Source organism: Peromyscus eremicus, chromosome 2 (assembly GCF_949786415.1).
Source record: "Peromyscus eremicus chromosome 2, PerEre_H2_v1, whole genome shotgun sequence".
Lineage (NCBI taxonomy): Eukaryota > Metazoa > Chordata > Mammalia > Rodentia > Cricetidae > Peromyscus > Peromyscus eremicus.
Genome location: NC_081417.1, coordinates 115,961,001 through 115,973,927, shown reverse-complemented (window position 1 = coordinate 115,973,927; position 12,927 = coordinate 115,961,001). Strand labels below are relative to the sequence as shown.

At 43.8% G+C, this 12,927-nt stretch overlaps 1 protein-coding gene across 1 annotated transcript in view; it reads right to left on the bottom strand.

Moving 5' to 3' along the window:
• Dnajc6 (DnaJ heat shock protein family (Hsp40) member C6) overlaps positions 1-12,927 on the bottom strand; it is a 121,186-nt gene that overhangs the window by 39,890 nt on the left and 68,369 nt on the right. The window contains exons 2-4 of the mRNA XM_059254579.1: positions 6,540-6,690; positions 5,481-5,530; positions 5,237-5,385 (exon numbers count right to left, since the gene is read on the bottom strand). Of these exons, the coding sequence (XP_059110562.1) occupies positions 5,237-5,385; positions 5,481-5,530; positions 6,540-6,673 (333 nt within the window). The 5' untranslated portion in view covers positions 6,674-6,690. The remainder of the gene's footprint in view (positions 1-5,236; positions 5,386-5,480; positions 5,531-6,539; positions 6,691-12,927) is intronic.

Genomic DNA, 12,927 nt, shown 5'->3' with positions numbered 1-12,927 from the left:
TATACGAAAGAGAACTGAGTTCAAGTAGCAGTGGGATGTCTTGTTCAGTAAAAGGCACAACTGAGAGATGAGCCTAAGGTATTTTTAAAGCTTGAAATCTGTGTATATTATAGGATCTCATGCCAATAAAAATAACAAATTCTACTGTGATGCCCTGCTATGGTTATTAACAATAGCTCCATAACGCATTTGTCAGGTGGTAGCTGTACTTCACCTTGGTGGAGACATTCAGATCACAAAAGGCTGTGTAACTGCACTATGTGAGCCTCTGGCTCCCAGTCCGGGCTCTCTTTCCACCTTCCTGTTTCCTGTCCAGACACTCACGGATGGACCAAAGAGAGAAAGTGGGAAGTTCTCTCCTCTGCAGCCACCTCCTCAGCAACCTCAAAGCAAAGCAGAAATAGCCAGGAGCTACAAGGACTTCTTCAGTGAGCTCTGGAAGAAAGGAGGAAAGACCCTGGCTCGCCGTCAGGAGCCCTGTAAGAATCCAAGTCATTAACGCACCTTCAAAACACTGACTGTTTTCAAAGGCAAACACTAAGTCCTACAAGATTTGGAAATAATCCACATGAAGGAAGAGTTTAAAAAAAATAACACACAACTGGATGACTGGTTTCTATACTGCTAGCAAGACGTTCCCAGTAACATCCTTCACAGGTGGACAGAGAAGGTGGGCCTGGGCAGCACTGATTGGCATTCTCAGAACTTCAAAACACTGGGCAAGGTTAGACCTGATCTCTAGTCATCCAGAGTTTTGTATTTTCCTACAGTATTACCAAGAGATGAGTGATGCAAAGATTCTTGATATTAAAGGGCATAGCTACAAACCTGTGCAGAAACCCAAACACACACACACACACACACACACACACACACACACACACACACACGAGGGTGGGGTGGGGGGCAATGTTAACACTTGGGATGATTTTAAAAAAAGGTTTGGATCTAGATAGCGGTGATGGTTATACATTGCTGAGTGCAATTAGATAAACTGGATTACATACTTAAGTGGTTAAAATGGAATCATTGCTATATACATTTTCCCATAATGTTTTTAAAAGTGCAAACACCTGGTTTAAGTTCTCTGCAGCCCACCAATTAATCTAAATATACAGTGTATCTATCAGTGTTTGTCATAATAAAGTAAATAATTTTCAAGAATAATATTTGGCTTAGCCAATTCATCTTATGCTCTCTTAAATGTCATTGACAGCTTTTAATTGATACTTTTAATCCCCAAGGGTAGATATTTTCTATAAATAATAATAAAAACATTTTACCTCCTTTGCAATCCTAAATGGATATTTTAGTGCCTTGATGTTTAGGTTTAGGAGCAGACCTATCCCTTCACTAACCTGGAAGCAGGAAGGCATGGTTCTAGTCCTCATTGCCTGGAGAATGAGAACTAAGAAGACAGATTGTCTAAGTATGTGACAGTGAGATGCCACTCAGTTCACAGAGCCAGTGCTGAGAGGGACGGGCAATTACCTTGGAAAGAGATGAACCAAATTTGGCGACCAAATCCTGTAACTAAAGGTTGAGAGACGCACGTCAGCAGCAGGTCCGGTTCCATTTTGACCAACTCTGCTGGGACTCTCAGGGAAGAGTTATGGATGCCATGTCACCCACAGTATGGGAAAGAATTGTAAAAGCCTAGGGTATGAAACCTCCCCTTAGTGAAAAAAGACCAGCAGAGGAAAAGGTGGAGGGCCTAAAGTTCAGATGACTTTTTAGAGAAAGTATAGTTCATGCGAAAGTACTGTGTGTGAGTGTGAGTGTGTATGTGTGTATACATCATTTGTGCATCCCTGACAGGTACACAGACTTTAGTGATGAAGGACAGTGAATGATGAAGCTGGAGAAGCAGAGCCTTCATGATGAGCCTTCTAAGACACATTCTGACTCTGCCTAGAAGGGAAACGACACCATTTCTTCCACTTACACTGTGTCCCGCTTTCAGGACCAGCCACATGTCTGTCTCCCAGCACTGAGCACCTCCACAGGCTCCATAGTTACTACTTACATTCACCTTTAAAACGCCCTGCATTCTCTCTCCAACTAGGCTTAAGTGCTTTGACAGCAAGAACCAAATATTTCCATTATAGCTACAATGTTTAAGACTTCTTGGCACATCTGTTATTTTAGGAAACATTTATTAGCCATGCTGGGTACTGTCCTGTATATCAAATAAAATAAACAAGGTCCCTGCTCCTCTTAGGGCAAGTGAAAGCAGCCAGGATAGATGGTCAGTATGTAATCTCTGCTTCTCTTTTGCCAGTTAAGACCAGTAGCAAGAGCTTTAGTTACACTATTAGGTGCCTTTCTTTATAAATACCTTTATAGAGCTCAGTGGGTAAAGTGTAAAGAATGGGAACTTGAGTTTGGATCCATATAAAAGCCAAACACGGTGGCATGCATCTATCACCCCAGCACTGAGGAGAGGGGATGCCAGGTCTCAGGAGCTCACTGGCCAGCTGGTCTAGCTGAGACCTCAAGCTCTGGGTTCAGTGAAAGACCATATCTCAAGAACTAAGGTGGAGAAGCAATTGGAGAAGATGCTCTGATGTCAGCCTCTGGTTTCCACATGTTCCTGCATACACACACACACACACACACACACACACACACACACACAACACGGGGAGGGGGCTATTGAAAAAAAGCTATTCAAGCCTATCTTCATATGTATAAATGCTTCTATTGTCAATCTTACAAATTTACTTACTTTCAGTAGGAAACTGAGGCTCTCACAAATATACCAAAAGCAAATGAAATTTCTATGAAACACTCTTTGGGGTATTCCATTGTCCTTCAGTTGTGAAAACAATGTCATTCACTTAGTCTCCAAATGAGAAAACTCAGCCCCAAATACTTTCAGGGTAGTGCTGCATGCCTACAATCCTAGCCCCTGGGAGCTAAAGCAGGAAGAATGAAAATTCAAGACCAGCCTGGGCTATGCAGCAAGACCCTTCCTCAATAAGCAAAAAGACAGTTGTATTCCATTAGAACATCAGGCTCCATTAATGTTTTAGGGTCACTTGCTTGGAATTATATGATAGAGGAAATAACAATTGGAAGGTTAGTTTATTGTGATAGATTTTAAAGAATGACATGTAAAACTCTTATCAACAGAATGGCAATTTCAATCCACCCACTTTGAAATGGTTTTTATTTGTTTATCTGTCAGTGTCTGCCTGCCTGCATGCCTATCTGTCTGTCTGAGATAGGGTCTTGCTATTTAGCCCAGGCTGTTCTTGAACTTGATGTGTAGCCCAGGCTAGCCATGAATTTGTTAACCTCCTGCCTCTGCCTCCAAAGTGCTGAGACGACAGGTCATACCAGCTTCCAAATGGTCTTGTGAGTGCTTCTCAAAGAGGAATTCCCCACAGCCAGGGCAGGAGAAGTGCCCAGGAAGTTGTTAGAAATGCAGATTCCTTGCCCGACTCCCATCTGACTGAAGCAGAAGTTGGTGCCTAACAAACCTTCCAGATGATTCTGAGGTACACTGAAGTTCAAGAATGTTCTAAGATCATGTTGAAAAGATCCTTAATAAAACTTCCATATCTTGTTGACTGTTCGGACAGAAAGAGATTTGGGAGAGTTCATGGAATAATGCTTTTGTGGGTTGGACAGATGGAGACTAAACCCAGAGATTTTCAAGAGCAACCAGAACCTTAAGCAAAAATATGTTCTAGCATAAAAGTGAGGGTCCATTGCTTTGCATATCCAAAATCAAACTTCACTTTTTAAACATTTATTTATTTATTTTGTGTATGTGTGTGCTCACATCTATGCCACGGCACATGTGTAGAAGTCAGAGGACAATTTGTGAAAGTTCCCTTCTGTGGGTTCCAGGTATTGAACTTAGGTCAAGTTTGGCAATAAGCACCTTTACCACTGAGCCATCTCACGAGCCCCAAACTTCCACTTCCTTAATGTCCATGCAAAAAAGTCATTCCTATTTATTAATAGATCCAGATGAAGTTATAGAACCAATCATATCTAAACGATAAGCCACAAACATTTTAAAATAAGAGAGAGGCAGGCAGGCAGGCTGGCAAACAGACAGACAGACAGACTGAGAGCAGCAAAGCTTTATTTTAGTGAGTCAATCAAGAACTCAGAAGCCAAAAGTATCAGGCATGATGTCAGATTCAAACCTAAGCCAGCTCCCACAGTTCCCTGCCCAGACTGAAACTAAGAATAGTCTTCTACCTTGTTCAAAAAACTTCTTTAAAAGGCTAATTAAAATTAAAAAGGATGATCTAGCTTTTCTAATGTCAGCCCAGGCTGATGGTCAAAAACAGAAGCAGAAAGCCACTTGCTGGCTGTATGGTTTGGGGCAACTTTCCCCATCTCTCTGGGCCTTTTCTGTTCTGCTGTGTGTGGTGCTGCATGCAGACTTCTCCATGCCATGTAAATACTTTATAAATGTTGGTTGCTGCCCTTTCCATTATCAATATTTGAAATTGTATTACCGAGGTGAGGTGTAGAAGGGCAAGTGTATAATACCGGAACTTGAAAGACAGAAACAACAGTCTCACAGCAAGTTCAAGACCAGTATGGTCTATATTGATAATTCCAAGCCAGCCAGGGATATGTAGCAAGGCTTTGTCTCATAGAAAAATTAATTTACAAAATACAGTAGATGGTATCACCAATCCTACCGTAAAGATGTCTTCATGCTATCCTTCATTTATAGGATGTCACAAGTATATTACTATTTTAATTTAACCGTTTGAGCATTTTGTCTATATATAGATAATGGTCTTAACCTCTGAGCCAACTTGCCAGCCTCCAAAATATATTATTCTTAAAAACAGTCTGTCTGTACCAGTCTAACTACCTCATACTGATACTCATGTAGACTTATAAAGGAAGATCAAAGGCATCATTAGTGTTACAGCAAAACAGTAGTTCATTACCCTGTGCAGTTAGTTCAGTTTTTAAGTTGAGCCTCATAAGCAACCACAAATGCTTTGAGCCCCCAGCTCCAATGGTATTTCACTGATGGGCACATGTTCTTGTAAGTATTTTCACCTAAGCAAAACATTCAGAATATTTCACAGCAAGAGTTTGTGGCTAGAAGGGGCCAGATTTCCTAGTTCCTTGGCTCATATGCCTATGACAAGGGCCCCACGGACATCTCCCAAGAGCAAAAATACCCTCAACCATGCAAATAGTGACGCTACAGTGTCCTCGAGAATCCTTCCCCGGGGTGGAAATTCCTTACCCGGCTGTGAAACTTGGCAGTTCGGTAAGACTTGGGTGACAGGTTGTATACTGTGTAGTGGTCGAGATGTCTGGAATCCAAAAAGCTACGGATGTCATCAACCTGATTCCTGAATCCTATGTCAACGTTGTCCAGAGGAAAGGACATCACTAGGAGAGGTCACAACCAAAGAGAATGGGGTTAAACCCATCTGCTGTCAGGATGAATGGCACTGAAGAGCCGCTGAAGAACGTGAGACACTCACCGATAATTCTGGAGGTGACGTAAGTGAAGTCTAGGTCTCCCTTTGTGTAGCTGAAAGCAAGACAGGAGAGGGGATTAGAGCAATCGGAATAGGTGAAGATTTCTGTCTCCACTGAAACATCATGAACTGGAGCACTTGTGTCCAGCGGGCATATTTGAACTCTCCTCACTCTCTTTCCTCTAACAAGGAGGCCTCGTTGAGAGAAGGCAGCCCACAGCCTCTGGCTACACCACCCAGCTGTGCGTGCTGCCGCCCTACACACACCCCTTGATGAGCAGTGTCGATCTCAGAATAGAACTGCTGTGTCTTTCCTAACACCGACGGTTTCCGAGTGTCTGACCCGCCGGAACGCTCTTTCCTAATTGTGAACTGCTAAGGGGAGAGTGAGTAGAGGCTGAGAAAAAGCAAAAGGTCTCTTTTCTCCTCCTACCAAAGTCTCGGTTAAACAACAGAAGAAACAGGAAATTTTGCCTTTGAAACAAGATTAAAATGCCAATAAATATATTGGATTTGACATTTGATTTCTGACTCAAAACTTCATATTGTAACCAAAAATAAACAAATAATTTTCTAATTCTAAAGAATATAAAAATTACTACATCATTTATGTAAGAATTTTCATATAAGGGAAGAGCAATCAACTTCCCCCACTAAATAAATGTTGAAGGACTAGCAGGATACGACAGTTCAGTTTCAATTGCAATCCACAGACTGCCTGTGCATGATCTGATCTAATCCCCAAGCCACTCAGACACAAATCCTATCAGAGAATTCATTACCTTGCCTTACACCACATAGTTTATAAGCACAGATACTGCATCAGAACCCACGATGTTCGTAAAGCCAAAGATGGTGACCATCCCACACCAACATACTAATGAGCTCAGTCCCACCATAGACTGTGCCTATAGCTCCAAAGGGACTTAACATTCAGTTTCAGTCAGAGAATACAATCATGTCACCAAGCTGACACTATGTGAGTCCAATAAGCAGTTGGCAAGGAGCCAGATCCCTTGGAAGCCTGGGTTCCGCCAGCTTCCCCCGGAAGAATGTACACACCTGCTAACAGACTGGATGACTCGAGAGGATGTGTCTTTGAGGGTGTCCTTCAGGTTGTCCTTCAGATTACTGAATAGCCTCCCTGCACCACCTTTCACCATGTCAAAAAGGCCTCCCCCATAGCTGGGCTCCATGTCTGGAGATGAGGCACCTGAGAAGGAAAAGTAGAAGGTTAGCATACAGACAACACGGAACGCCAGCTGCTCTTCGTCCTACGACACGTGCATCGTCTCTAAGAGGCTGGGAATACCCCAGCAATTATGTACTGTTCTCAGAATTTATGAGCTTTAGCAATGCTGTTGGGCCCCAGAGAGTACAAGGTAAGTTGTTGCACGTGGAGACGTAGGAACAGGGACCTCCAGAGTCACATTGCTCAATACCATGGCTGACATCCGTAGGTAGCCATTGAGCACTTGAAATACAACTAACTGGTCACACTGAGCTGTCCTGTAAAAATACACAGAAAATTCTAAAAACTTGGCCACACACACCACCTCCATATTTTTATACTGATTACATTTTTAAATAATTACATTTTAGAAATATTTAACTAAATATATAATTTCACCTGTCTCTAATGTGAATACTAAAATTATTTTATTTATTGCATTTCATTTCATTTCATTTTATTTTTGAAACAAAGTGCTGCTCTATAGAGTAGACCAGCCTCAAGCTTACTACCTCCCCACCTCAGCCTCCTGAAGCTGGGATTACAGGTGTGCACCATCATACTTGGTTTGGAAAAGTTAAAAAGTTTTAATCACCTACATAGCCTGTATTATCGTCTATTGACACAGAGAGACCCCAGGAGAAAAAAAGCATGCCGCTTAAGTTCGTTCATCCGGGGCCTGCTCTGGCCTCCAGTGGACCTGACTAATGGAGGTTCATTATATCCCGTCCCTCAGCAACAGATCCCTTCCATCATGGCTGAGAACTGCACAGTGACCTCTGCTGTGACTTACCAGACACTTCAGTGTCTCTTCCCTTGTGGCTACATGAAATTGCACCCCTGTGGCTAGCTCTTGTCAGCACTACTGATATTTGGGGTCCAGTACTTCTTTTTTTGAGGTACCTCTGCATTTTGGGTAGACTCCCTAGCCATCGTAGAGTCTGGTATTATCTAGAGATCCAGGCATCCTCTGGGGACTTGGAACTTAGCCTCTGTAAATGCAAGGAAGATGATTCTATTTTGTCATTTTTCCTGACCCTTGATAAAATGAGGTAATTTTCTTTGTGTTTACTAGCCAGAAAGGTTTTTTTTTTATTTCAAGTACCTACTATACCCCTACACACTATTAGCATATGCCTATAAATACATGTTTATTGTCATTCTTCTGTCCTGATCACAAAACTCATGGATGCCATCCTTGAAATGATTAAGCATCTATTTCAAGGTGGAGCTCCATCGGAAATCGCAAAGAACAGTGAATGCTGGTGAATAAAGAAACAGATGCGTGAGCAAACAGCAACAGAGCCCTCCACTCCCTGGAGACCAGGAGCTCTGCTCCGACCTTTCATGGTGGTACAGTTCCTCACTGTTGGAAATTGTTTATTATTCCTCCTGAGAGGCAGTGAGGCAGGGTCTCATTCCAACGCCAAACCTGACCCAGAATTCACAGTGATTTTCCTGCCTCAGCTTCCCACATGATAGGATTATAAATTTAAGCCCATGCCGGGCCTATTACTCCGATTTTACAGTAGGAGAATTGGAGTCTCAAAGAAGAAGGCTGCTCATCGACAGCCTCAGTTAACCAGAAGAACCAGCCATTCACACCCATGTGCGCAGTTCTAAAGTCTAAAGGAGAACCAGTCACATCCCACTATGCCCCTGGCCGATACCAGCCCATGATTCTGCCAGCTGTGGTTAAGATGGTCCTTCTTTACTAGCGTGTGTGTGTGTGTGTGTGTGTGTGTGTGTGTGTGTGTGTGTGTGAGAGAGAGAGAGAGAGAGAGAGAGAAAGAGAGAGAGACTCTCCTCTGAGCCAAGAAATAGCCATCTTGGGGAGTTCAGCTGCTCCTGGGTCCGAAGGATCACCCCACTGAGTTTGTAGACTGTTTAGATTCTCTCTCAGAGAATCCGAGAAGAGACCCTCACCTAAGTACCCAGTCCCTCCTATCTGTTACAGCACCTCTACCTTGGGTAGGGGATAGAGTATAGAGGCAGGGAAGACTAGGAGGGGGCTCCATCTATACCACTAGAGGGAAGTCCTCATCCCTGCTGAGTAAACGCTTTCCAGGTGTGGCCTGCTGGGGGAAGAACACTCACACCCCTGCAGGTGACCCGTCCATCACCTACACACTGTAAGGAAGCTCAATAAACTCATTGGTTCCCTACAGTGAACTTTGGAGGAATCATGCTTTGGTTAGTTACTGGGGCCTTAGGAGGGAGGATGGCTATTGTTTATGTCCCCTGAGAAGGAATCTTAGCAACTCTGCCTCGTATCCAGCCCCCATAACTGTCCCTTGATCTTCTCATCCTCCTACTGTATGCATTTCATCTGGCAGCTCAGTGATGATGCTCTTATGACCAGCACCCCCAAAATCTCTGCATCTGTCAAACCAACTATAGGAGTTTGAAAGAAAATGGCCCCCAAAGAGAGTGGCACTATTAGGAGGTGAGGCTTTGTTCGATGAAGTGTGTCACTGTGGGGGTGGGCTTTGAGGTCTCTTTTGCTTACGCTTCCCTCAGTGTGTCAGTCAGCCAATTTCCTGTTACCTCTGAGTCAAGATGTAGGACTCTCAGCTCCAGCACCAAGTCTGCCTGCATGCCACCATGCTCCCCGCCATGATGATAATGACTGAACCTCTGAAACTGTAAGTGAACCCCATCAAATAAATATTTTCATTCATAAGAGTTGCCGTGGTCATGTGGTCATGGTGTCTCTTCACAGCAATAAAAACCCAAACTAAGACACCAGACAAACTAAATTATGTAGGCAGCCTGAGCTCTGGTGACCCCTCTGCTCCACAGGTTGAGTGACATGCTGGAGCTGGGTCTAACAGCAGGGAAGGCTAGTGCTACAAGCATAAGAAAGCTCTCTTGTGTTCTGGTTCCTGTTGTGTTTGTGATTAAAAAACACCACCATAGCCGGGCGGTGGTAGCACACGCCTTTAATCCCAGAGGCAGAGCCAGGCAGATCTCTGTGAGTTGGAGACCAGCCTGGTCTACAGAGCGAGATCCAGGACAGGCACCAAAGCTACACAGAGAACCCTGTCTCAAAAAAAAAAAAAAAACTACTATGACCAAGGCGATTTATAGAAGGAAGGGTTCATCCGGGCTTATGGTTCCAGAGGGATGAGTCCATCATGATGGGGAATCAAGAAGCAGCAAGCAGCAGGTATGTTGGCTGGCGCAGCAGCTGAGAGTTTACACCTCAAACTGAAAATGGGAAATAGAGAGAGCTAACTCAAAATGGCATGACTTTTTGGAAACCTCAAAGCCTGCCCACAGTGACACACCTCCTTCAGCAAGGCCACACCTCCTAATCTTCTGCAAACTGCCAACACCTGGAGATCAAGTACTCAGATGTCTGGGACTTACGGGGAACATCCCATGCAAACCACTACACCTATGAAAGAGGTCAGTTACCTTCCTTTAAGGACATGCATGTATAAAAAGTGGTTTCCTATTTTCATTTTGAATATATTGAGGACAGAGAAGCAAAAACTGCTCACCCCCTTTACACTCCAGAGTGCTCTGTCTGAGCACCTTCCTGAGACACCACTTCCTCATGTTGATTATCTAGACCTCTCCCTGACTCTCAGTTTCATGCTGGAGCAGAACACTGAGGCACAGGCCTATGAAAAGATGCGACTGTCTTTGATCACCTAAAACTCACTCTCAGCCTCGCTCAGGTCTCTCTCTGCTCATTAAAAACGCTGCTGAAGCCGGGAATGACTTTCCAGAGCCATTTATAACACCCATCCATCCAAACTATGTCACATAAGCCATGACACAAAAAGAGAAGGGGGGCACTGTGTGATTCCACCCTAATGGCTCATTTGGGTGGGTGTGCCAGCTTTTCTCGGTGACACTAGGTGTCGAGAGTACAGATTCTGCAAAGGGTATTCTTGCCTCCGCTAGTGGAAAGAGAAGGAGAGGTTTCAAAACCCGACAGAGCAGTGGCCATAGTACGGCAGGACTGAGCTCTAGCCTGTGGGCCAAATCCAGTCACTTGTTTGTCTCTATATAGTCTATGAGATCTCGATGACTTTCCTATGTTTTAACTGTTGGGGGGAAAAATATCAAAAGACACTCGAGTTCATACTCCATGACAATTACATCACGGCCGACATTCAATGGCTAGAAATCAAATGTTACTGGAACACAGGGCAGGAGGTGTAGCTCAGTGGCATATCACTTGCACATAGAAAACAAGAGCAGATTGAGACTTCTACGTTCATGTCTGGTCTGTGGCTGCTTCTGGTCTGCAACAGCAAAGCTGAGCAGCTGTGAGACACCTGTAGAGCCTAAGTATGTATGAGCCGGCCCTGTAAGGAGGGTTTCCCAACCTCTGCACTAGACTGTCCACCTTAAACACTACCTGTGGGAACAGTGCTGGCCAGGGCCCTTAGGGGATCCGAGGATCTAAGAGGGTGTCAGGGTCAGAAGTGACAGTGTATGTCTGAGAGTACCATAGAAGGAGAAAAGGCTGGGTCTTTGCTTCAGGCTCCCAGCAGACTCTTATCTATAATGACATTGTGTCATTTTAAAACCTAAGCCCACAGAAGGCAAAAGTCAGAACCATACCCTGCCTCCTCACTACTCACTAACCAACCCCATGTCATTCCCAAAATGTCAGAAATTAGTTTTCTTGGAGATTACTAGCACTCAGAAGAGCATCATATCCCTCCCATTATGAGACCAGCACACAGACTGCCTGACTAGTTCTTACAACACTGTTGACTCCTGGGAGAGGATCTGTCTCCCCACTGAACCGTTCACTGTTCACCTGTCGGCACCCACTTCTTTTCAAGGAGTATCGGAGGCAATTCAAAAGTCATTTGGAAAATGTTCAGGTGGGCCTAACTGCCTCTCTGTGTCAGGAAGGTAGAAAGGGCAGGGGCTGCTCTTAATCGGCATCTTATCCACCTGTGGTACCCAAGTCAAGACACTGAAAAGTGCGGAGGAAACAGATGGAAACTATTAACAAGGGAATCACAGCTCATGGTGAACACTGCCATCCCACACATGCTCCCACGGCTCGCACAGTGCCCCTGTCAAGGGCACCCTGGACTGTGTGCAGTAGCACTTGGTGACTCTAAGAAGGCATACTCTCCCATGTAGTATAGTATTGTATCTTGCAAAGACTCAGTGAATTAAAAAAAAAAAAAAAAGATTGACCATGGTATTTTTTTGAATAACAAGAAAGTACAGATGATGTATTTTAACTTACTTTTAATTGTATGTACATGGGTGTGTTTTATTTACTTTTCTACTGCTATGAAGACACACCATAACCAAGGCAACATACAAAAGAAAGCACTTAGTTTGGGGCTCACAGTTCCAGAGGGTAGTAGGGTCTATGATCATCACAGCAGAGAAGCATGGCAGTGGACAGGCAGGCAGGCATGGCCCTGGTACAGTAGCTGAGAGCTCACATGTTGAGACAACAACCATGAAGCAGAGAGAGAGCTAACTGGGAATGAATGGTGTGGGCTTTTGAAACCTCAAAGTCCCACCCCCATGACACAACTCCTCCAACAAAGCCACACCTCCTAATCTTTCCCAAACAGTTCCACCAACTACAGACCAAAGCATTCAAATATATGAACCTATAGGGGCCATTCTCATTCAATCCACCACAGGGTGCCATGTGCATACCCAGTGCCATGGAGACCAGCAGAGAACATTAGACCCCCTGAAACTGTAATTACAGATGGTTGTGAGCCATCATGTGGGTGCTGGGACTCAAACCCAAGTCTTCTGGAAAAACAGCCAATGATCTTAATTGCTGATCCATTTCTCCAGCCCCAAATGATGTATTTTTAATGGAATTGGTTGAATACTCCCAATAATGCTGTGCAGTGAGTATAATTAGCTCATTATATATATATATATGTATGTATGTATGTATATATATATATATATGTATGTATGTATATGTATAATTAACCATTAAATTGCCTTGTAGAAAAATAGAGATACTCATGACTAAGGACAAAATGAAAATTAAAATATAAACAATGCACGCACATACTTGTAAGAGAAAAATATTGACAAGTAGCGAAAGAATTCAGAAGTATTGTATATTTTGGTGTATTTGAGACAGGATGTCATGTAATCCAGGCAGTCCTTGGACTCTATGTGTAGCTGAAGATGACCTCAAACTCCTTCCTGAAGACTCCACCTCCCCAGTGCTGAGATTATAGGCATGCACCACCAGAA